A 26,875-nucleotide genomic window follows, 5' to 3' on the forward strand; every position below is an offset into this window, starting at 1 on the left:
TTTCCTTCCCCGCTGATACACGTTTGCAATTTGACACCGGAAGAGGATATTGATCTTGTCTGCGTATGCCTCTCTCCAAGCTCTCTCTCTCTCTCTCTGTTTTTTCTACTCCCCAGAAAGATTTGTCAGCCAGTAAAGAGAGCTGATAGCAAGATGATCCTGAGACTGCCATTGATACAGGTTAAATACTTCCACTGAAACTGACATTTACTCAGTTGCAGTAATTACTTGGACCATGGCATTTCAACTGATAAAATAGTCACTCCAATACTGGCACTAATATGGATCCAATAAATACCTCAGTACAGTATATGTACATTTCAAGTAATTGCCCTGTTACTGACATTAATACAGACCTAATAATAGCCGCAATATCCCAATCGCATGTTAATTACCCAGTTATCGACATTAACCATTTCCAGTAAATACTCTGATTACTGGTTTTGATACAGATGCATTAATTGTCCCTTTGTTTTTAGCTCCACCCATGAGATGTAGGCATCCAGATGAGGCCAGCATTTATTGTCCATCACCAATTGCCCTTGCGAAGGTGGTGATGAGCTGCCTTCATGAATACAATTAAGTGGCTTGCGAGGCCACTTCAGAGGTGCCGTTGTGGGTCTGGAGTTGCATTTGGACCAGGCCAGGACAGCAGATTTCCTTCCCTAAAGATGTTAGTGAACCAGACGAGTTTTTGCATTAATCCAGGAGTTGCCCAGTCACCATTACTGACACCAGGTTTTCATTCCAGATTTTGTTTAATCCCTAGTTACGTGGTGGAATTTTTTCCTCTGGATCATTAATTCAGGCCTCTGGATTACTTGTTCAGTGAGGTGACATTTTACTAATCCGAGCATTTATCCATTCATTGCCCTGAAATGATCATAGGCACAATTTCAATGATTACCCTAGTACTGACATTATTCAGAGAATCAATAAAAGATTACATAGTAGGCCATTCAACACATCTTGCCTATCAGTACTTTTAAATTCTTATGACCTCTCCCTTACTGTTTTGGTGATTATCTTAAATTTGTAGCTTCCATTTACCAACAAACGTGCCAGTTGAAATAGAGGCAGTCAATGATAAGTTGAAAAAAAGTTCTTTGTAACTTAATCTGTTTTCATGAAAGGTGTTCTTTTTTTGGTCTGTCCTAATAACTGAAACCTTTCAATCTTGTTAGCATAATGAATCTCTTCTGCACCTTGCCCACAGATCTTGCCCACAGATCTCCTTCCGAGCATGGTGTTTCTAAAACTAAATATAATGGCCTAACCAGTGACCTGTATAGATATAGCATTACCTCCTTTGTACTCCATACTCCAGTTTATAAAATCTTACATTTATGTACCTGAAATCTTCAGTCTCGAATCACTTCAAAGTTTTACCATTTAGTATGTTCTGTGTCCTTATTTGTCCACCCAATATGTGTCCCTTCACTTTTCCCCAAGTTCAAATTTACCTGATATCTGCCAAATCTACATCCTCCTGGGGTCATTAACTGACCTCTTCCCAGTTAACCTGTACACTGCCAGTTTTTGTGTTATCTACGAATTTCAACATTGAGGCCCTCCATCCAAGTCCAGGTCATTTCTGTATAATGAGAGGAACATTAGTCCCACTGGTGAACACCATTGTTTGCATCACCCCAGTTCAGTAAAACATACATCAAATGTACTATTTTATGTCCTTCAACCAATTTCCTATCCATGCTCCCTCATTCCCACTGATACCATAGGGCTATGTTTCAATTTGTTATGACTAGTAAACCTGACATTGCAGATCCGCCACCGGTGATGTATGTCTTTGGCACGATTCAGCGGACTGAAGCTAAAGCCTGCTGAATGGCACATTTAGCGGGGTGTTTCGCAGTGGCTGCAGTGCCGAGAAATATCCCTCTATCTAACGGCACTTTGCCATTTGTTTTTACCGCAGGGCGATTCTCTCTGCCAAGGCCGCACTTAAGGGATTTTCTGTTGGTGAGCGAAAGGCTCCTCAGGATTTGGGTCCAATTTTGTCTGGCAACTCCGATCTCTTTCACCACCCCCCCCCCCCCCTCACTCTTTTGGCCCCCTCCTAACCTTAGGGAGGCCTCTCTGTGGAGTGAGTCGAGCCCGGTATGGAGCCCAATCTGGAGCTCGTGCATGAGTCACCTGTTGCGGCCTGATCTTCTAGATATGTTCTGATGGATTTAATCTGCCCCATCCCCCCAATCTTAATTTGGTCAATAAGCTTCTCATCTGCCACTTTGGTTTTCAAGATGCAAGCAATAATGTGCTAAACATCCTCTGCATATCCATTATCAATATTCTCCATCCTTTCCTGAAATCTCTCAACATGACTCTTCTGTTAAGCATCCATGTAATCTCAATAAGCCTGTGCCTTTCCAGGTGAGTCTTCATCTACAATGAACTCTGGAAGCTGACCCACAAATGTTGAGCTGTTTGGGGGTCATCCCTTTCATTTCTATTTCAACCCTAAATCTAGTGTCCTTTGGCATAAAACCGAGGACAGGATTTTCTGGCCCTTCCCACTGCTGGGTTGTTCCGGTTCTGCCGAAGGCAGCCTCATGCGGTGCATTCCCCGGCAGCGCGACAGGTGAACTGTGCAAAACGCCGTAGACATCGGTGGACCGGAAGATACCACCAACGGCAGATGATGAGCTGCCTCCACCACCGGGAAACACACCACAGGAGGCCGGAAAATCCTGCCCCTAGATTCCAAGATGACTGGGAAATCGTCAGAGCCTCTGCTGTTCTTCCTGACATCCTGGAGCATTCCAGAATACACAAAGCAGAGTTTTTCAGATTGTTTCACCATTTAAAAAAAATACTACTACTATAAACTATATCATATCTAATAATAACCCTCACGTTGGCATGAAGATGCTCCCATAAACCTGATATTTGTGTTGATGCACTTGAATAATTACAATGATATTGAGTGCTGATAATTCCCTAATAATTAACGTGATATTGCCAATTATGCCCCATACAACAATTGCCCCACTGTTAACATTGATCCCCTCCAATATTTACCTCGATATTGCCATTGATGCACCTCCTGATATTCCAATTGATAACCCTCCATGAATTACCTCGTGATTGACAATGATACCAGTCCAGTGATTTGCCGTGGTACAGGTATTTATGCCCTTCCAATAATTACCTTGATACTGGCATTGATACTCCTCCAATAGTTACCCTCATGCTGGCATGATAACCCACCAATAATTACCCCAGGGATTTAAACTTCCCCAACATTAATTGGGATAGTCAAAGGGTGTAGAGGGGGCGGATTTATGAAAATGTATTCAGGAGAGCTTTTTACGTTAATATGTAGAAGGTCCAACAAGGAGTGTTGAATCTAATTCAGGGGAATGAGGCCAGCCAGGTGTTCGAGATGGCAGTGGGGGAGCATTTTAGTGATAGCGACCACAACACCGTATGATCCAAGTTTGTAATGGAAAAGGAAAACGTGGGTCTGCCAAAAACGGTTTTGGATTGGGCAGATTTTATGAGAATAAGGCATGATCTGACCAAAGTAGACTGAGAGCAGTTTCTTTTGGGAAAATCTACAGCAGAGCAGGGGGGGGGGGTGTTCAGAAAGAAAATTGGGAGAGTACAAGCCCAACATGTTCTCTTTAGGGTGAAACAGGAGAAACAAGCTCAGAGAGTCCTGGATGTCAAAGAATATTCAGCTGGATAAGAAAGGCTTTAAGCAGGTACAATGGGAGCAAGCCAGCAAAGGCCATGGTGAAGTATAGAAAGTGCAGGGGGGGGGGACTTAAGAAAGTACTTAAGGAGAGCAAAGAGGGGGGCATGAAAAAGCACTGGCAGGTAGGATTAGGGAAAATCCCAAGATATTCTTTAAGTATATTAAGCGGAAAAAGATAAACAGTGAAATTGTAGGGCAGTTGGGGGTCAAGAGGGCAATCTGTGCGTGGAGCCAGAGGACATTTATTACGATCCCAGACCAGACAGTGGCTAGGATACTGGACAGAAACCCCAATATTTGAGTTTAATGTAGGACTGTGAGGAAAGGATACCTCGCTCTGGGAGTGATTACACGCAAAATAGGGATATGGTATTTTAAAACAAACTTTATTACTAACACAGTATTAAAGTAGCTTTAACATCAAAACCATAGAATCCCTACACTGCAGAAGGAGGTCATTCGGCCCATCGAGCCTGCACCGACCCTTCGAATAAGCACTCTATGCATGTCCACGCCCACCCTGCCCTATCCCCGTAACCTAACCTGCACGTTTTTGGACTGTGGAAGGAAACCCATGCCAACACGGGGAGAATGTATAGCTCGCTTACAATTACCCCTTAAACAATGCTACCCCAAACAGTGAATACAATACCCGTAACCATCTTTATTCCAACTCAAACAACAAGAAATAGCACCTCAGCTCACCATATCTACAACTAGCACATAGGAATACCTGCTGCACAAAGATGTTCTTTGAGAAAGATCTTGGGCGGGATTCTCCGGCGACCGGACATTTCCGCCCGAGGGCAATGGTCCACGTCCCGCCCGTGGTGAGCGGGGCGGAAGAATCCAGTCCCTTGTGCCACTGTTTTAAAGAAAAGACCTGAATCCTGTCAGAACAATGCAGAAACTTTGGCTGTGTGGCTTCAGAAGATGCTTTTCCACTTGTTTCGGCTCCCTGGCTCTCAGATAGGTCTACACTGCTTGGAAAGGCTGTTAATCTCTTTTAACTGAATTGCAGTGAGAGCAAAACTGCCTGACTTCTTTTCACAGCTTCATCTAGGACTTCATTTCTGCAAAATGCCTGATACCGCACCTCCACCACTAATGACATCATCTTATCAAGCTGAAATCGAATTAACTCCACAGGGAATCCCCTTAATGCAAACAAAACTGTATTAGCCCAAACTTTTTACGATGGCTCAATTGTACCCCTGGCTAACAAAACGTTTGTTGTTTTTCAAACTAGGATTTCTTTCAAAAAGTGACTGCAACACTCACACATACTCTAATGCAGGTTTTTAACCCTTACTACACCAAATACCCACAATACAATATATCTGAATTCAAACAAAGAAAAGTACAGCACAGGAACAGGAACAGGCCCTTCGGCACTCCAAGCCTGCGCCGACCATGCTGCCCGTATCCCATCCTATTCATGTATTTGCCAAGATGCCCCTTAAATGTCACTATCGTCCCTGCTTCCACCACCTCCTCCGGCAGCGAGTTCCAGGCACCCACTACTCTCTGTGTTAAAAAAAAACTTGCCTCGTACATATCCTCCAAAACTTGCCCCTCGCACCTTAAACCTATGCCCCTACTAATTGACCCCTCTAACCTGGGAAAAAGTCTCTGACTATCCACTCTGTCTATGCCCCTCATAATTTTGTAGCCCTCTATCAGGTCGCCCCTCAACCTCTGTCGTTCCAGTGAGAACAAACCGAGTTTATTCAACCTCTCCTCATAGCTAATGCCCCCCATAGCAGGCAACATCCTGGTAAATCTCTTCTGCTCCCTCTCTAAAGCCTCCACATCCTTCTGGTAGTGTGGCGACCAGAATTGAACACTATACTCCAAGTGTGGCCGAACTAAGGTTCTATACAGCTGCAACATGACTTGCCAATTCTTATACTCAATGCCCCGGCCAATGAAGGCAAGCATGCTGTATGCCTTCTTGACTACCTTCTCCATTCATTCCTGCATTCATCACACATTGGTAGGATATTAAACAAGTACTTCACATCTGTCTTCACTCGGGCGGTGAATGTAGGTATAGAATTTGTGGAGAGGGGCTGTGGTTCTTGAACAGTTTAACATAGGGCGTTAGGAGGAGGTATTGGAGGTTTTGGCGGGATTAAAAGTGAGCAGATCACCAGGTCCGGATGAGTTGTAACCCAGGCTGTTGTGGGAGGCAAGGGAGGAAATTACAAGGGCTCTGACCCAAATTTCTAATTCCACTCTGGACACACAGGAGGTGCCAGAGGACTGGAGGGCAGGTAATGTGATTCCACTTTTCAAGAAGGGTGGTAGAAATAAACCAGGGAATTACAGACCAGTGAGTCGCACACAAGTGGTAGGGAAACTTCTGGAAAAAATCTTGAAGGAGAGAATTAATCTCCATTTGGAGAGGTAAGGTTTGAGCATAGCTTTGTCAGAGGGAGATGATGCCTAATGAATTTGATTGAATTTTTTTGAGGTGATCGGGTGTGTAGGTGAGGGTAATGCAGTTGATGTAGTTTATATGGATTTCAGCAAAGCCTTTGACAACGTCCCACATGGGAGACTTATACAGAAGATAAAAGGGATCCAGGGAAATTTGGCAAGTTGAATCCAAAACTGGCCTAGTGGTGGGAGACAGAGGATGGTTGTAGAAGGTTGTGTGCCTGGAGGCCGGTGTCCAGTGGTGTCCCACAGAGATCAGTGCTTGGACCTTATTGTTTGCAATATAAACAATATAGATTAGAGTTGGGGGGAGATTATAAGTAAGTTTACGGATGACTCCAATGTTGGCACAGTGGTTAATCATGAGGAAGAAGGTCTTGGATTTCAAGAATATATAGATGGGTTGGTCAGATGGGTAGATCAGTGGCAGATGAAATTTCACCCTGAAAAGTGCAAGATGATACACTTTGGAATTGAGTAACAAAACAAGGGAGTAGGCAGCATGGTGGCGCATGGTTAGCATTGCTGCCTCACGGCGCTGAGGTCCCAGGTTCAATCCCGGCCCTGGGTCACTATCCGTGTGGAGTTTGCACATTCTTCCCGTGTTTGCGTGGGTTTCGCCCCCACAACCCAAAGATGTGCAGGGTAGGTGGATTGGCTACGCTAAATTGCCCAAATTGGAAAAATGAATTGGGCACTCTAAATATATAATTAAAAAAAGCAAGGGAGTACTCAATGAATGGCAAGACACTAAGAAGCTTAGAGGGATCTTGTGGTGCTTGTTCACTGATCCGTGAAAGAGCAGAACAGGCTAATAGGGTGGTTAAGAACGGCATACAGGACACTTGCCTTTATCAGTTGTGGCATAGATTATAAGAGGTTATGTTGGAGCTGTACAGGACTTTGGTGAGGCCACAGCTGGAGTACTGGTGCAGTTCTGGTCACCACACTATAGGAAGGATGTGATTGTACTGGAGGGGGTGCAGAGGAGATTCACCAGGATGTTGCCTAGGGTGGAGCATTTGAGTTATGAAGAGAGGCTGGATAGGCTTGGGTTTTCTTTAGAGCCGCGAAGGCTGAGGGTGGACCTGATTGAGGTGAATAAGATTGAGGGGTATGGACAGGGTGGGGATAGGAAGCATCTGTTCCACTTTATTAAAGGGTCAATAATAAGGGGACACAATTTCAAGGTGGGGGTGGGAGATTTAGAGGGATTTGAGGAAAACCTTTTCACCCAGAGGGTGATGGGAGTTTGGAACACACTGGGAGGGTAGTAGAGGCAGGAAACACCACAACCTTTAAAAAGTACATGGATGAGCACTTGAAATGCTTTAACATTCGAGGCAATGGCCCAAGTGCTGGGAAGTGAGATAAGTGTTGATTTTGTGTAGTTTTGTCTGTGCAGACTCGAAGGGCCTCTTTACTTTATGACTCTATCAGCTCCATTAACCAGCCTGATATTTGGATTGATATGCCTCCAATAATTACTCCAATATTTTGCCAATGCCGTTGGTCGCACTTCAGAATCATCTTGTTATTCATATTTGTGCACCTCCAATAATCACCCCAATATTGTCATTGATATTCCTCAAATTGTTACGCCCAGATTGGCATAGGTAACCCTCCAATAATTACCCTGATGCTGGAATTGATACTCCTCCAATAATTACCCTGATCCTGACATTGATACTCCTCCAATAATTACCCTGATCCTGGCATTGATATTCCTCCAATAATTACCCTGATCCTGGCATTGAATACTCCTCCAATTATTACCCTGATCCTGGCATTGATACTCCTCCAATAATTACCCAGATACTGGCATTGACACTCCTCCAATAATTACCCTGATCCAGGCATTGATACTCCTCCAATAATCACCCAGATACTGGCATTGGTACTCCTCTAATAATTACCCTGATCCTGGCATTGAATACTCCTCCAATTATTACCCTGATCCTGGCATTGATACTCCTCCAATAATTACCCTGATCCAGGCATTGATACTCCTCCAATAATCACCCAGATACTGGCATTGGTACTCCTCTAATAATTACCCTGATCCTGGCATTGAATACTCCTCCAATTATTACCCTGATCCTGGCATTGGTACTCCTCTAATAATTACCTTGATCCTGGCATTGATACTCCTCCAATAATTACCCTGATCCTGACATTGATACTCATCCAATAATTACCCTGATCCTGGCATTGATACTCCTCCAGTAATTACCCTGATACTGGCATTGATACTCCTCCAATAATTACCCTGATCCTGGCATTGATACTCCTCCAATAATCACCCAGATACTGGGGCCTCACGGTAGCATGGTGGTTAGCATCAATGCTTCACAGCTCCAGGGTCCCAGGTTCGATTCCCGGCTGGGTCACTGTCTGTGTGGAGTCTGCACGTCCTCCCCGTGTGTGCGTGGGTTTCCTCCGGGTGCTCCGGTTTCCTCCCACAGTCCAAAGATGTGCAGGTTAGGTGGACTGGCCATGCTAAATTGCCCGTAGTGTAAGGTTAATGGGGGGGATTGTTGGGTTACGGGTATACGGGTTACGTGGGTTTAAGTAGGGTGATCATTGCTCGGCACAACATCGAGGGCCGAAGGGCCTGTTCTGTGCTGTACTATGTTCTATACTGGCATTGGTACTCCTCCAATAATTACCCTGATCCTGACATTGACACTCCAATAATTACCCAGATACTGGCATTGATACTCCTCCAATAATTACCCTGATCCTGGCATTGATGCTCCTCCAATAATTACCCTGATCCTGACATTGATACTCCTCCAATAATCACCCAGATACTGGCATTGATATCCTCCAATAATTACCTTGCTACTGTAAGAAGTCTTACGAGCAGTGCTCCGAAAGCTAGTGTTTGAAACAAACCTGTTGGACTTTAACCTGGTGTTGTAAGACTTCTTACTGTGCTCACCCCAGTCCAACGCCGGCATCTCCACAACTTGATACAGGTATTGATACTCCAATAATCATCAGGATACTGGCATTGATTCTCCGACAATTCCACTCATACTGGGCATTGATATTCCTCCAATAATTAATTTGATGTTGAATAGAGAACCCTCTAAACATTAGCTCTGTTGACATTGATATTCCTCCAATAATCACCCAGGTTCTGGCATTGATACTCCTCCAATATTTACCCAGATACAGTCATTGATAATCCTCCAATAATCACCCTGATACTGACATTGACCAGTTCCAAATATCAGCCTGCTATTGGCATTGTTCTGCCTCCAATAATTACCTCAATATTTTGCCAATGCCATTGGTAGCTCGTCAGAATTACCTTGTTATTCGCATGGATGTACCTCATTTAATTATACCAGTACTGTCATTATTAATTTTCCAGTTGTTACACCCAGATTGACATTGCTCCAATAATCACCCTGATACTGGCATTGTTACTCCTCCAATAATTACCCCGCTACCGGCATTGATACCCCAATAATTGCCCTGATGCTAGCCTGTAATCATAGAATTTACAGTGCAGGTGTCTGCACCGGCCCTTGGCATCGACATGCCAATGATTGCCCTGATGCTAGCACTGGTACTCCTCCAATAATTGCCCTCATACTGGCATCAATAATCCTCCAAAAAGTGCCCTCATACTGGCATTGATACTCCTCCACTAATTGCCCTGATTTTGGCATTGATACTCTTCCAATAATTACCCCAATATTGGCATTGATAGGTAAAGTAAAGTCGCCCTAGTCCCAGATGACCATGGACTGCTTTCATGTTTGAGGAGGAGAGCTGACTGGTGGTGGTTTAACCTGAGGATCACCACAGGGCAAGGTTGAATAACCTCAGCCAGTACGGGAATTGAACCTGCGCTGCTGGCCTTGCTAACTGAGCTAAATTGGCCTTGCAATAATTATCCTGATACTGGCATTGAAATTCCTCTGTCAATCATCCTGATACTGGCATTGATATTCCTCCAATAATCACCCTGATACTGGCTTTGATACTCCTCCAATAATTACCCTGATACGGGCATTTATACCCCTCCAATAATCATCCGCACAGAGGCACAGACAGTGACCCGAGGCCGGAATTGAACTCGGGACCCTGGAGCTGTGAGGCAGCAGTGCTAACCACTGTGCCATGGTACATTAGTGCCACTATACCGTAGCATCGCCCATTTCCTCACCACCTGAATCCCCAAGTATCTAAACCTGTCTCTGGCCACCTTGAATGGCAACCCCTCTAGGTTGGCTCGCCGACCCAACCCGTTCACCGGGAACACTTCACTTTCCCCTAGCTTATATCCTGAGAATGCCCCAATCTTCCCCAACAGGCCCATGATCCCCTCCATGCTCTCCAGCAGGTCCAAAACATACAATAGTAGGTCGTCCGCATATAGCGACACCGGATGTTCCCTTGGTCCCCTCTTAATCCTTCGCCACTCTGCCAACCCCCTAAGAGCCATTGCCAGAGATTCTATCGCCAGCGCAAACAGCAGCGGCGACAGCGGGCACCCCGCCTTGTTCCCCTGTGCAGTTCAAAGTTTTGTGAACCCATGTCGGTGGTCCGTACACTTGCCTTCGGTGCCACTTATATTAGGCGCACCCGTTCCACAAACCTCGGCCCAAACCTTCCACGGACCTCAAACAGGTGTCGCCACTCCACCCGGCCAAACGCCTTCTCTGTGTCCATGGACACCACTATATCTCCGGTACCTGAGCTCTCAACGGAGTAATGACCACATTTAACAACCACCTTATATTCCAAGAGAACTGTCTGCCCTTTACGAAGCCCGTTTGATTCTCCGCAACCACCCTCCATCCTTCCCGCAACCAACTTAGCCAACACTTTCACATCTGTATTTAACAGCGATATGGGCCGACACGACCCACATTCCAACGGGTCTTTCCTCTTCTTTGGTATTAATGTGATTATTGCCTGTGTCGTTGTCTTTGGCAGCTCCCCCTTCTCCAGTGCCTCATAAAACGCCCCCAGGAGATGTGGCGGCAGGTCCTTCCCGAACTCCTTATAGAATTCCACCAGGTAACCATCCCTGACTTCACCCCCCTTATCTTGTCCAATACCTCCCTCAGCCCCAAGGGGTTCTTATGTGGTCTTACCTGGCAGGACCTCAGCATCCATCCTGCGGGGGGCGGCCTGGGGGATGGGGGTTCTGACCCTGGGGGGGGGGGGGGGGGGGGGGGGGGGGGGGGTTCCACCGTGGCCTGGCCCACGATCGGGGCCTACCGATCGGCGGGCGGGCTTATCCTGGTGGGGGCCTCTTTAACTCCGCGCCAGCCCCTGTAGCCCTACACCTGGTTGCGCCGGGGCCGGTGTGGTGAAAGAAGCTACCATGCACAGACCCGCGGCGCCCGTTTGACGGCGGTATCGGCAGCTGGAGCTGCGTGAGTCGCTCCAGTGCTGTGCTGGACCCTGTATGGATCGCTACACTTAGCGGTCTGATGGCGCCGTCGTAAAACTCTCCGGTTTTATGACGGCGTTAACACTGTGCTGTCAGAAGGGAAAATTCTCCCCCCCCCCCCCCCCCCCCCCGGTTCTCTTACTCATCAGAATGGCCACCCCTGTAACTTTGAATCAAACCCCAAGTGGAAAACCTGACCAACCCATCCCTTCGTCAGCCTTACCTGGTCCTTCACGCGGAGGTGTGTCTCCTGCAGACAGACCACCTCCGCTTTTAAACTCCTTAGGTGCACAAAGACCTGAGATCTATTGAACGGTCCATTGAGCCCTCGCACGTTCCACGCTATCAGCCTTACTGGGGGCTTACGCCTCCATTCCCCTCAACCATCTGCCATCCTCCCCCTTTTGGCTCTACCCTTGTTAATTTCACCCTGTACCTGGATACCTGGCCCATCCAAGATGGCCCCTTTCTCCGCCCCTGACCATGATTCTTCTCCAACCTCGCCGCGTCGCATCTCCACCCCCCACCCACCCCCACCTCTCTCGGCCTTCTCCCCCACCTCACTCCCGTTCACCAGCATGGCAACTCCTTCCCAAAGGCTCGTCCTACTGACCTTCCTCCACCCAAACAAAGTCTTTGTTCTGTGAAGAAGGCTCCCCGCTGACCTCCCCTCCACCCAAAGACTCACCTCGAACCACCGGTGACCTCCCCCAAGACAAACGGACAAAACAAAGGCACAGGCAGCAGGGGAGGGGGAAACAGTCGCCCCCTTACAACCTTTTCACCCCTGCTTCCCTTTGTCAACCCAACAGAAAAATGACAAAGTTTTCTCAACATCGAAGGAAAGGACCCCCCCCCCCCCCCCCCCCCCCCCCCCCCCCGACACAACCCCCACCCGACCCATATTCCCAATTACTCCAAAGTGCCAGCACCTCCGGCTCCCAAGATTGTTCAGTTCTACCCCAGTTTACACTCCTTGATAAAGTCCTCAGCTGCTTCTGGGTCTCAAAATAATATTCCCGGCCTGCATACGTCACCCAAAGCTTCGCCGGGCAGAGCACCCCAAACCTGATCCGCTGTCATTTCAGCACCGCCTTGATCCTGTCGAACCCCTCATGCTGTTTTGCCAGCTCAGCTCTAATGCCCTGATGTATTCGGACCTTGTTCTCCTCCCATTTGCAGTTCCGCTTCTCCCTGGCCCACTGCGAGATCTTCTTTCTCCACAACCTTCTGGAGTCTCTTGATCACCGCCCGCGGCGGCTCCCCAGCTCTTGGCTTCTGCCTCAGGGACCTGTGCTTTCTATCCACCTCAGGGGCCTTGTCCAGCACCCACTCCATCACCAGCCCCACCAGCATCCTCGAAACATACCGTGTGGCACTCGTACCTTCCACTCCTTCAGGCAAGCCAACTAGTCACAGATTCTGCCTCCTTGACCTGTTTTCCTGTCCTCCACCTTTGCTCTCAGCATCTTGAAAGGTCTCCTAAGAGCCCCACCTCCTGTGCATCTTCCCTATCGCTGTGTTCAGAGATCACCCTCTCGGATCTGCGACTCCTGAGCCATAGACATTTCTCCACTCTCTCCATCGAGCCCTTCAGGGGTGCCACAGCCCCTTCGATGGCCGGCGATTGACCCTCCTACATCTCCTTCCTCTGCTGGTGGATCTCTTCCTTGATGAAGGCCATCAACTGTTCCATCTGGGGCTTTCCAACTTGCACTGAACCTTCCCCATCCGCCATCTTTCCACGAGCTGCAGCGCCACAGGTCTCTTCCAACTCCTTGGCCAGGTCTTTCACCTTCGGCCGGGCTTGGGAACCAGCAGACATCGCTCTCCCAGGAGGAACTACTCCTCCGATCTGCAGTTAGACTTTTTCATTGCATATTCATCATCATCAATATTCCATCAATTATTTTTCAAACTGGCTTTGATACACCTCCAATAATTATATTGAGACTGGCATTGATACTCCTGCAATAATTACCCTGAAACTGGCATTGACCCCTTGAATGATTACCCTGAGCCGAGAATTAATACTCCTCCATTAATTATCCTGACACTGGCATTGATAATTGCCCTGGTACTGTGATTGATACTCCAATAAATGCTCGGAAACTGGCATTGATAGTCCTCCAATAATTACCCTGAAACTGGTGTTGATATTCCTCCAATAATTACCCTGATAATCGCCTTGTTACTCTTCCAATAATTACCCTGAACCTAGCATTGACCACCCTGAAAATATTACCTCGCTATTAGCATTAATACTCCTTCAATAATTACCCTGATACTGGCATTGATATTCCTTCAATAATTATCCTTATAATCCAATAATTATCCTCGATGGCTACATCCTATATTTCTCTCGCTCTCGTGTCGTGCAGCAGCGGAACTTCAAATAGGGGACATAGCCTCAAAATAAGGGGAAATATCAGGATAATTGTTGGAAGATTTCAATGGATATAAGAACATAAGAACTAGGAGCAGGAGTAGGCCATCTGGCCCCTCGAGCCTGCTCCGCCATTCAATTAGATCATGGCTGATCTTTTGTGGACTCAGCTCCACTTTCCGGCCCGAACACCATAACCCTTAATCCCTTTATTCTTCAAAAAACTATCTATCTTTACCTTAAAAACATTTAATGAAGGAGCCTCAACTGCTTCACTGGGCAAGGAATTCCATAGATTCACAACCCTTTGGGTGAAGAAGTTCCTCCTAAACTCAGTCCTAAATCTATTTCCCCTTATTTTGAGGCTATGCCCCCTAGTTCTGCTTTCACCCGCCAGTGGAAACAACCTGCCCGCATCTATCCTATTTATTCCCTTCATAATTTTAAATGTTTCGATAAGATCTCCCCTCATCCTTCTAAATTCCAACGAGTACAGTCCCAGTCTACTCAACCTCTCCTCGTAATCTAACCCCTTCAGCTCTGGGATTAACCTAGTGAATCTCCTCTGCACACCCTCCAGTGCCAGTACGTCCTTTCTCAAGTAAGGAGACCAAAACTGAACACAATACTCCAGGTGTGGCCGCACTAACACCTTATACAATTGCAACATAACCTCCCTAGTCTTAAACTCCATCCCTCTAGCAATGAAGGACAAAATTCCTTTTGCCTTCTTAATCACCTGTAAACCAACTTTCTGTGACTCATGCACTAGCACACCCAGGTCTCTGCACAGCAGCATGCTTTAATATTTTATTGTTTAAATAATAATCCCGTTTGCTGTTATTCCTACCAAAATGGATAACCTCACATTTGTCCGAGTGACTATTCATTTTTTCCTGAGTTTTTGTCCCTGAAAACTTTTTACCAAGGTTAAACTACATGGCCTGTAGTTGCTGGACTTATCCTTACACCCTTTTTTGGAACAACGGCGTAACATTAGCAGTTCTCCAGTCCTCTGATGCCACCCATGCGTCTTGTGGTGGGGGGGGGGGGGGGGGGGGGGGATCATTATGCCCAATGCCCATCATTACTTTCCTCTACATCCTTGGAAGCATCTGGTCCTGGTGGCTTATCAAGCTAAGCTATCTAATACCCCCTCATCAATTTTAAACCCATCAAGTGTCTCAATTACAACTTTCACCATGCCCTGCGCAGCATCTTCCTCCTTGGTGAAGACGTGCAAAGTATTAATTTAACACCTCAGCCATACCCCCTGTCTCCATGTGTAAATTCCCCTTTTGCTCCCTTATCAACCCTACTCCTTTTACCACTATTTTATTATTGATGTGCCTGGTGAAGATTTTGGAGCTCTCATTTATATTAGCTGCCTGTCTTTTCTCATGTTTTGCCTTTTTTTGCTGTTCAGTTCCCCTCTGAACCTTCCACAATGAGCCTAATTCTCAAATGTATCATTGTGTCCATTTGACATCTGTATGCAACCTTCCTGCTTCACATTTCCCTCTCGTGAGCAATAATGTTTCCGATGTTCACTGTTTTTGTCTATCTGAGATGATGATTCCGGGATTTTGGAAAGAGAATTCTGGCATCTGTTCTGTAGCCATGATGCTTGCTTCAGAGCCATGGTGGGGATAAAGACAAAAGCAACCAACCATGCATTTGTTTTTTGCTGCGACTGAAATCTTTCCCCACAGGCCAGTTAAGGTATTTTATTGTGGCACTCGCGAGCAGGCCGAAATGTAGATCTTTGATCACTAATGCTTTATTCAAAACCACAGTAGGAGCAAGGGAGAAGCTGACTGACTACTTTGCGGTGTCTGATGTCTGACCACAGAACAGCATTGATGGTGCCCACGAAGAGCAGTCTCTTGGCCTGGTCATCTCACACGTTCGGCTGGAAAGAAGTATGGGACCTTTGTTTTGGACGAGGAAAGGGTGTGCACACTGCAAGATTAGAAATGGTAACTCTAACCCTAACCCCCCCCCCCCCCCCCCCCCCCAAAGTGTTTGCATGTTTCAAATTGCTTTGCCACCACTTGGAGCAAGTGACGGCCAACAACTAACTGTCCAGTAACAAACTGCAGTCACCACCACAGCACCTACGTTTTTGCCATTTTGGTAAAGAGGTAACATCTCTGAGTGTGTGCACTGGGCAGAAATCTCGCAGTCACACAATAGTGGATATGACTGGTGCCCGATGCTGTTTCGCTACAAGGTGAAAATGACTGGATTGTCTTCTAATCTCTTCAAACCTTTGACCCGCCTGTTACATTTGACTAACTGTTTTGTTTTTGGTGTGGGTGAGGGGACAGGGGCAGTCTGAAAGGAGCTACTTGCCAAATAAAATTCAAGGAAGGCAAGAGCATCCATTTAAGCCATGTCCAGTTTGAGATACTTTGGTGTTGTGCCTGTGTGACTATAACATGCAGAACAAGAGTCGAATCTCAATTTCAGGTGCGCTGACCAGCTTGAGTTCAGAAATGCAACTCGTGTGGAAAAAGTTGCATTGGTTTTATAAAGAAAAAGGTTGGAGGTGACCGTTACAGAGGGAAGTGAGCGAAGTTGTGGCCTGTACCTTTACTTTGTTATGTGGACAAGCATTAGTGCCCAATGTATTGGTTTCCTTTTGAAAAATTGTAAATACTTTTTTCTATTCATGTACAAATATGTGTATCATGCAGTTAGGTGTAGTATTTCATATTGGTGAACCGTTCGTTAATCTGAGGTAAATTTCCCAACCCACATTATTGACCTGAATTTCCAATTTGGACCTGTTTTTGTAAAGTTGAAAAATGTCACATTTCCTTTCCACCATGTGATGCACTATTTGTTGTTTGTTGATTGGCAGCTATAGTCCATGCCGTATTTGTTAAACCTGTGACGTTATCTAATGGAACAATTTCTTTTGGCAACAAAATTTAACGATTCCGGGATTTCAGTTTTGGATTTCGCATTTTGTTTTGTTGACAGAAACGAAGAAACTAATCAGCAGTTAGAATCCAGAAAAGTTTGTTAATAGGCCAGGGACTCACTTATTGGCTTAACAAAAGATGCACTGAAAGATCGCTTGTCATAGTTTTTGATATGTCACATGTATGGAGGCATCAGTTGCTCTCAACAGAATCTTTACTGAGAGTGGGGGCGATGAAATACAACCTGTGAACTTTGGCAGGCAAACGTTATTGGGGCAACAACACGGCTAGTTAGCTCCCCGTCTACATTTCCATTAATTGTTTCCAATTTAATTTGATTGTTGATATAATCCCGTTTGTTGCCTTAATCTGCAATACACTGTACCCTTCTTGTATATTTTAGCCTTGCTGTTCCATAGATTAGTGAGCTTTGTCAGTGAAATGTAGGACTTACTGCCTCCAGGTATTTAAAGCTGAACAGTTTCCAAATTGCAATGCTTCTGGGAGCCATTGTGAACCAGGACTTCCTCTTGGGGTATTCCATTTTATGAAGCCCTATGGAATGTAATCTCCATCTTCCAACATAAGCCTTTTATTCCCCTGTGTACTCTCTTTGACCTTGTAAAAACAATTAAAAATAGAAGAAACTACTAATAACTTGTGGTTTTGTTAACAGTTGTATTTATTCACCACGTTTCACGATTTACATTCCAGGATTTGCCATTTTACGTTCTCCACAGACACCTACCAGAAATGTGTATTGGAAGGGCAACATCACAGTTCAATGGAGATAGGGGCGGCATGGTGGGGCAGTGGTTACCACTGCTGCCTCACGGAGCTGAGGTCCCAGGTTCAATTCCGGCTCTGGGCCGCTGTCCGTGTGGAGTTTGCACATTCTCCCCGTGTCTGCGTGGGTTTCACCCCCACAACCCAAAGATGTGCAGGGTAGGTGGCTTGGCCACGCTAAATTGTCCCTTAATTGGAAAAAAATGAATTGGGTATTCTAAATTTATATTAAAAAAACTTCTATGGAGACTTGTAGAAAGCCCTGAGGCGCATGAACGATCTTGTACCTGTAACCGCCCACGTATAATGCAGAATACACGCAGTTTATTTTCATCTCCAACCCCAGTAATGTCCCCCTCGCCCCCCACACCTTTTTGTGAAGATGCAGACCCCCTGTTGGAAGTATAAGTTACCATCCAGAGGATGACAGACCCTCTGATAACTGTCCAGATTGACACTCGATGCATGAGCGTGGATAGTAAGTATTGATCAGCGAGATAGCTGGGTGGGCGGCATGCCAATGGAATCCAACGCTATCGTCTCCGATCATGCGTGCAAATGTTCACATGTACATATAGGTACATTCACACACGCAACACTTTACACCCATGTGCATTCAAAGACACACAGTCCATATCCACACACGCTCATAACAGTCACATGCTCTCTTATTAAGGGTGACTGGACCACCATCAGGATCAGGAAAATACTGTGGATGGTGGAAGTGCTCGAAACACTCAGCAGGCGAGATCGCATCTGTGGAGAGAAACAGTCATGTTTCGAGTTCAATATGACATACATAGAAAATAGAAGCAGGAGGAGGCCATTCAACCCTTCGAGCCTGCTCCGCCATTCATTCTGAACATGGCTGATCATCACATTCAATACCCTGATCCTGCCTTCCCCCTATATCCATTTAGCCCCGAGAGCTATCTGTAATTCCTTCTTGAAATTATACTGTTTTTGCCTCAACTACTTTTTGTGGTAGTGAAGAGACACATTGCACTCGAAACTTTAACTCTGACAGCCGTTGTGGAGAGAGGAACAGAACTTGAGTTTTTCCAGCACTTTCTGCTTTTATATCAGGATCAGGAACCCTGGTTGTTTTGAGAAAATCTTAATACACCACAGAATGTTGTATTTAAATTTCATACACCGCTGAGTAAAATTTCTGGTTTGGTCTTGGGACCTTTTAGTCATTGTTGTAATGGAATGGTAAGTTTATAGAACATAGAAAATACAGCAAGGCAGCGCAGGTTCGTCTGAGCAATGCCATTTGAAGCATTAGGCTGTAATGATGGTAATGACGTGGGGAATCAAAATTAAGTGTAGTTGAAGAGATCCAGGGTGGGCCAATAATTGGGCCAGATGTAATTTTGATATCACAATCATGCACCTGGTACTCATCATGGCCACGGTATGTGTCAATTTGACAATCTGGATGGACAGGCAGAGCTCCCTATTCCACCACCCACCCAACTGCAAATGATCTCTTCCTCGTCGTCTTCTTCCTCCCCTTCCTCTTCTCTTCCCCGTCGTCTTCCTTGTCTTCCTCCTCTTCTTCGCCTTCTTCCTCCACTTCTCCTCTTCTTCCTCCTCCTCCTCTTCTTCTTCTTCCTCTTCCTCGCCTTCTTTCTCCTTCCTCCTCTTCTTCCTCTTCTTCTTCCTCTTCTTCCTCATCCTCCTCCTCCTCTTCTTCCTCCTCCTCCTCCTCTTCTTTCTCTTCCTCCTCTTCCTTCATCCTCCCCCTCTTCCTCCTCTTCTTCTCCTCTTCTTCCTCCTTCTCCTCTTCTTCCTCCTCATCTTCCTTCTTCCTCCCCTTCTTCCTCCTCCTCTTCTTCCTCTTCTTCCTCCTCATCTTCTTCCTCCTCTTCTTCCTCCTCCTCTTCTTCCTCCTTTTCTTCTTCCTCCTCTTCCTCTTCCACTTCTTCCTCCTCCTCCCCTTCTTCCTGCTCCTCTTCCTCCTCCTCCTCCTCTTCTTCCTCCCCTTCCTCCTCCTCCTCTTCTTTCTCCTCCTCCTCTTCTTTCTCCTCCTCTTCCTCTTCTTCCTCTTCTTCTTCTTCCTCCTCCTTTTCTCCCCCCCCCCCCCCCCCCCCCCCCGCCCAATCACTTGAGCTTTATTTTCACAAATTAAACCATCTGAGTTCTGCAGTTAGATTTCTGCCTTGTGTCAGCAGGTGTGATGCACGGCCTGGTATGGTGTTGAACCAGACAGATCACAAAGATTTTCAGTTACATTGTCCTAAAATAACTGATCTCCGCTGAGAAATATACAATTGGTCTGAGCTATTTTGTGTTCAATCAATTTATCTAAAACACAAACTGAGGGACAAATTTAAATGAGCAGGTCCTTGAAGGGATACAGCCCTAAACAGCAACAGAGGGAATGAAACTTAAAACATCAAACTAAAAGGTCATTAAAAGGGTCAATAAGTCGAATGGAAATACCTCATAGAGGTACTGGAGCGGTTTGGGCTTGGAACAGGGTTCACCGCTTGGGTAAAGCTATACAACGCTCCCAGGGTGAGCGTACGGACCAACAATACCAACTCCCAATACTTCCAGCTGCACAGGGGCACCAGACAAGGATGCCCACTGTCCCCACTGCTCTTCCTGTTTAGATCTATTCCGATCTACATCCCCAAAGCCTTTTTCAAAGCGCTGGACAAACTAATCATGGCGTTCGTATGGGGGGGGGGGGGGGGGGGGCGGGGGTTAAAAATGCTAGGATCCCAAAGAAGGTCCTACAAAAAACAAAATCCAGGGGGGGGCTAGCCCTCCCGAATCTACAATTCTACCACTGGGCGGCAACAGCCGAGCGAGTAAGGGGATGGATCCAGGAGCCAGAAGCCGAGTGGGTGCGTGTGGAGGAGGCCTCCTGCATGGGGACCTCCCTCCGGGCCCTCGCCACAGCAGCACTCCCATCCCCACCCAAAAAACACTCCAGCAGCCCAGTGGTGACAGCCACCCTCCAATCCTGGAACCAACTGCAGCAGCAATTTGGCCTGACCAAAATGTCGGACAAGGCTCCCATCTACAACAACCATAGGTTCACACCAGCACCGACTGACGCCACCTTCAAAAGGTGAAGGCAGGACGGAGGGACACTGACAGTCAGGGACCTATACACGGACGGCAGGATCGCAACACTGGACGAACTGACAGAGAAATTTCGGCTAGCCAGGGGGATCGAGCTACGGTATCTGCAGCTCAAAAACTTCTTACGAAAGGAGACAAGGACGTACCCACAACCGCCACAACAGACACTACTGGAAGACCTACTGGACGCAAGTATCCTAGATAAAGGGAACTGTAGTGACATGTATGACCGACTGGTAGAAAGGGACGACACCGTACTGGACGCAACAAGAAAGAAATGAGAGGATGACCTGGGGATTGTGATAGGGTGGGGACTCTGGAGCGAAGCACGGCATAGGGTCAACTCCACCTCCACGTGCGCAAGGCTCAGCCTGACGCAACTAAAAGTGGTACATAGAGCCCACTTAGCAAGAAACCGTATGAGTAGGTTCTTCCCGGAGGTGGAGGACAGATGTGAACGGTGCCAAAGAGGCCCGGCCAACCACACCCACATGTTCTGGTCTTGCCCCAGACTTGTGGAGTACTGGACAGCCTTCTTCGAGGCTATGTCCAAAGTGGTGGGTGTGAGGGTGGAGCCATGCCCGATAGTGGCGGTCTTCGGGGTTTCAGACCAGCCAGATCTATTCCTGGGGAGGAGGGTGGACGCCCTTGCCTTTGCCTCCCTGATCGCCCGCCGTAGAATCCTGTTTGGCTGGCGGTCAGCAGCACCGCCCAGAGCTGCAGACTGGCTGTCCGACCTCTCGGAATCTCTCCAAATGGAGAAAATCAAATTCGCCATCCGAGGGTCAGACGACGGCTTCTACAGAACGTGGGAGCCATTCATGCAACTGTTCCGGGGCCTGTTTGTGGCCAACGAACAAGAGGAAGAATAGTCGGGTGGCCAAGAATCAGGGAAAATGGATGGGAATCAGGGGAAGGTAGCCGGGGGGGGGGGGGGGCTACGGGTTCACAAGTAGGCTTACATTAACATTGCAATGAAGTTACTGTGAAAATCCCCTAGTGTTCGGGTACACTGAGGGAGAATTCAGAATGGCCAATCCACCTAACCTGCACATCTTTGGACTGTGGGAGGAAACCGGAGCACCCGGAGGAAACCCACACAGACACAGGGAGAACGTGCAGACTCCGCACAATGAACCAAGCCGGGAATTGAACCCGGCACCCTGATGCTGTGCAGCTATAGTGCTAACCACTACACTACCGTGCTGCCGAGTTTGGTAGGTTTGTAATATCTCTTTTTTTTTAAATTTAGAGTACCCAATTATTTTTTTCCAATTAAGGGGCAATTTAGAGTGGCCAATCCACCTATCCTGCACATCTTTGGGTTGTGGGGGTGAAACCCACGCAGACACAGGGAGAATGTGCAAACTCCACACGGACAGTGACTCAGGGCTGGGATTCGAACCCAGGTCCTCAGCGCCATAGGCAGCAATGCTAACCACTGTTCCACCATGCTGCCCCGTAATATCTCTTTTTAACTATTAATTTTAATTCATCTTCTCATGCAAGGAACTCTTTCCCTCTTCAATCACCCATCTCAAATCATTGGTCTCCTGATTATAAGATTCATTCAGCCCATCCATTCAGCCAGCTCGTTGAAAGAATAGCTTATTCCTAAACGCTCATACCAGTTCCTATACAGTAAGTCTACTTTCTATCCCTGAAATATCACCAAATAGCTCCATGTTTTGGAAGAATTCTATGGATCCTTTTTGGTAGGTGCTGCCAACCTCATTCGCTGCCACCCTCGATTCTTCTTTAATATTTTGTAACCAGGAATGTTCAACTCCCAATTCTGCCCTCATCTGAGCCTTGTCTCGGTTGAAGTTATATCATAATGCCCTGGGACAATGTGTACCAAGAGCTCACCAAATATATTGACAATACTTTCCACAGCCATGGGTGCACAACACAAACCTGTCACTGTTTGACAGTCTCCCTCCGTTTGCTCCCTCCTTCCTTCTGATCTGCTCTATATAAATGTCCTGCTTTTTCTCTCCCTCTCTCTTTTCTTTTCCTTCGATATGTTGGAATGTAGACAAATGTTGAATAAGATAAATTGCAACAAAAAACTGAAAACACCTATGGAAGTTGAAAGAAAACATGAGGAAAGGAAAGGATTTGCTTGTGATTATTGTTCATTGCCTGAAAGTTTTTGAATCAACGGCAAAACTTTTTACCAACAGGAGCTCATCAGATCTGAAGATGCATCTTGGATTGGATTGGATTTGTTTGTTGTCACGTGTACCGAGGTACAGTGAAAAATATTTTTCTGCGAGCAGCTCAAACAGATCATTTAGCACATGAAAAAAAATCAACGTAATCGGGCAACACAAGGTACACAATGCAAATACATAGACACAGACATGGGGTGAAGCATACAGGAGTGTAGTATCAATCAGTTCAGTCCATACGAGGGTCATTCAGGAATCTGGTAACAGAGGGGAAGAAGCTGTTTCTGAGTCCGTTCGTGCGTGTTATCAGACTTTTGTATCTCCTTCCCGATGGAAGAAGTTGGAAGAGTGAATAAGTCGGGTGGGAGGGGTCTTTGATTATGCTGCCCGCTTTCCCCAGGCAGCGGGAGGTGTAGATGGAGTCAATGGATGGGAAGCGGGTTAGCGTGATGGACTGGGCTGTGTTCACGACCCTCCGTAGTTTCTTACAGTCTTGGGCTGAGCAGTTGCCGTTCCAGGCTGTGATGCAGCCAGATAGGATGCTTTCTATGGTGCACCTGTAAATGTTGGCAAGAGTCAATGTGGACATGCTGAATTTCTGCAGTTTCCTGAGGAAGTATAGGCGTTGTTGTGCTGGACAGTCTAGCCATCATTCAGAAGAAATAACCCCAATCTTGTAACAAACAGATTTGGAATATTGTACGCAGAGCCAATTCGGAATGGGCACATGATGGGACATGAGAATCCGGCAAAGTGGGATTTATTATTTTTTTAAGAGAGACGACTTGCCCATCGATGATGCAGGTAGATGAGTCAGCCTGTAAGCATAGCAGCAGAGAAAATAAGAACGCTTCAAATCAGACTTAGGAGTTGAAAATAAACCTATCCTCCAACACAAATGGGGGTGTTTCAATTCAAACGTTCAAAGAGGAGCTGGTTAATTACCTACTCAGTAACAGAATCCCTGGTCTCAGTATAGACAGACCAAGCTGGACAAAACAATACTCCGTGCTTGGCAATGTTTGAGATGTGCTGGGAGGGTGAATATTCTGGATCTTTAGGACTGAGATTTTTAAATAATAATAATCTTTATTGTCACAAGTATGTTTACATTAACACCGCAATGAAGTTACTGTGAAAATCCCCTAGTCGCCACATTCCGGCGCCTGTTCGGGTCACAGAGGGAGAATTCAGAATGTGCAATTCACCTCACGGCACGTCTTTCAGGTCTTGCGGGAGGGAACCGGAGCACCCGGAGGAAACCCACACAGACACGGGGAGAACGTGCAGACTCCGCACAGACAGTGACACAAGCCGGGAATCGAACCTGGGACCCTGGCGCTGTGAAACAACAGTGCTAACCACTGTGCTAAAGCGTAGTGAGAGCAACCCCGATGGGTTAGCTAATTCTTTTTTCATTCCATCATTTATTTTTAATAAATTTAGAGTACCCAATTAATATTTTCTAATTAAGGGGCAATTTAGCGTGGCCAATCCGCCTAGCCTGCACATCTTTGGGTCGTGGGGGCGAAACTCACGCAAACACGGGGAGAATGTACAAACTCCACATGGACAGTGACCTAAAGCCGGGATCGAACCTGGGACCTCGGCGCCGTGAGGCAGCAGTGCTATCCACTGCACCACCGTGCTGCCCATTTATATTCTTTATGACTACCAATTGTGTGAAAGAACACACTGTTGCAGAGTCTGCATGGAAAGTAGGTACGTCGAATATCAAATGCAATTCTTCAGCAAGTTCCCTCTTCCATCAATTAACTGGTAATCAGCTTCAGTGGATATTTCAAGGCGTTGCTCAGCTGCTCTCTGAATTTAGTCTGGGTTATGGCATATATACATGTGTTTGTGCAGCAACTTAAAAGTCGGAGTGCATCTCCAATCTGTTCTGCTGTTGTTGAATCATGATTAATCCTGTAAGCAGACACGATCGAAATCCGCTTTAGAATCGAATGTACAACATGTGTTATCCACAACAAGATAAAAGTGCCTGATATACTAAAGAGTAAAGCAATGGATTTTCTTCGGTGCTCCATCTCCGGATCATCATCTTTCCCGCTCTTCTGACTCCTGAGGCCCCTGCGGGTCCGATTGGCTGCTAAAATATGTCTGACAGTCAGAGCATTGAGAATCAAGATAAGAAGAAACGGCACAACTGGGGTTATGATATATTGAAGGAACTCAAATGCTGCCCACATGGAGGAGACATAATAGTCTGCACTGCTACTTATGCAGTACCAGGGAATATTGTCAATTATTTCATATGACTTATACTTGAAGTACCAGGGGATGTTCTTTATGCAGCTGAGCACACATATTGTGCTGATAACAATAGCTGCAGTTTGCTCAGTGCAATATTTTATTTTCAATTTCTGGCAACAAATGGTGACAAAACGATCAAAGGTGAAAGAGACAGTTAACCACACTGAGCTGTCTGAAGCAACATAAACCAGAACTCCTCTGAGGCTACATATGGCAGTGATGTTCAGGAAACTATCTGGAAAATAAGAGTCACCAATATGCTGGAAAATTACATCAACAATAACGACCAGTAGATCTGTCGATGCCATGGATACCAGGTAGCAAGTGATGCACTTGGAGAGACCACATTTTCCCCGGCACAGTATTGCAATCGCTATTATGTTAACTGTGAGCAAGAGGGAATATAAACGTTACTGATCAGACTAAGTAAATGTGTCAGCTCAACAGTGATACTCAGAGATGGATGGTTTCACTCAAGGGGCTGTTTAGCACAGTGCTAAATCGCTGGCTTTGAAAGGAGACCAAGCAGGCCAGCAGCACGGTTCGATTCCCGTAACAGCCTCCCCAAACAGGTGCCAGAATGTGGCGACTAGGGGTTTTTCACAGTAACTTCATTTGAAGCCTACTTGTGACAATAAGCAATTTTCATTTTTCATTTTCATTTCACGGGAACCAGGATGGTGAATACAGAGCGGAAGACCAGACACTGACTTGCTGAGCCCAAGGGAAGGATGATGAAGGGGCAATAGAGATCTGCAGGATGAGAGAATAGAGGTTGTTGATGATAGATTCAGATGAGGAAAGCCAGGAAGAAGCTTGAGTGGAGCATTAACACCAGCATGGACTGGATGGACCATGTAGCCTGTTTCTGGACTGTACATCTGACTGAATCATTTCCCACTTGGGGGAGAGAACGTGAGCAGGAGGAGACTTCCTACAAGGGAAGGCTAGGAGCATCAACCTGAATGAACAGAGACAAGTGAGGGGGAATTCTGGGAGACCACAACGCAGATGTGACGTGGAGCATGCAATTGGGCAAAGTTCAATGATGTCACATTTCAACTCTTTAAGAATGATCAGGCTGGGGCAATGTAAGGGGATACTGGGGACAAGGACATTAAAGATGGCAGAGAGGGTGTGATTAAGCAGATAAATCACATTAAATTCAGTCCATTTTTATTAGTCTGTCACATTACCCATGGTACTGCTCTTGAACCAATGGTATGGCCAGAGGTGTGAGTCTCATGAAGCCAGATGTTGGGAAAGCTGAAGTTAGAGATCAGGAGGCCAGTGTCAAGAGGTATTATTGGAATTGGAGATCAAGGTCAGACGTGGACAAACTGAGGAAAGGTTCACATCACATGATTATGACAGATCAATGAGATATCTTCAAATGGATAAACAGATAATATTTCAAAATATGTAGTCGGTTTAAAACTGCACCTTGCGTGCAAATGTTGCATGCTCAATGTGTTCCGAACATGGCAAGTCATTTCTTAATTTTAATATTTTTTCCAATTAAGGGGTGATTTAGCGTGGCCAATCCACCTACCCTGGGTTGTGGGGGTGAAACCCATGCAGACACAGGGAGAATGTGCAAACTCCACGTGGACAGTGACCCAGAGCCGGGATCGAACCTGGGAC

The 26,875-nt window shown here is 46.3% G+C and overlaps 1 protein-coding gene across 4 annotated transcripts in view; it reads left to right on the top strand.

Moving 5' to 3' along the window:
• Window positions 1-17,552, top strand: part of znf740b (zinc finger protein 740b) — a 146,015-nt gene extending 128,463 nt beyond the window's left edge. For all 4 annotated transcript variants that reach the window (XM_038786599.1, XM_038786602.1, XM_038786600.1 and 1 more), the window contains one exon: window positions 15,762-17,552. In XM_038786599.1, coding sequence (XP_038642527.1) covers window positions 15,762-15,786 — 25 coding nt within the window. In that variant the 3' untranslated portion in view covers window positions 15,787-17,552. The remainder of the gene's footprint in view (window positions 1-15,761) is intronic.
• Window positions 17,553-26,875: the final 9,323 nt, after the last annotated feature.

This window comes from Scyliorhinus canicula, chromosome 28 (genome assembly GCF_902713615.1).
Source record: "Scyliorhinus canicula chromosome 28, sScyCan1.1, whole genome shotgun sequence".
Classification (NCBI taxonomy): Eukaryota; Metazoa; Chordata; class Chondrichthyes; order Carcharhiniformes; family Scyliorhinidae; genus Scyliorhinus; species Scyliorhinus canicula.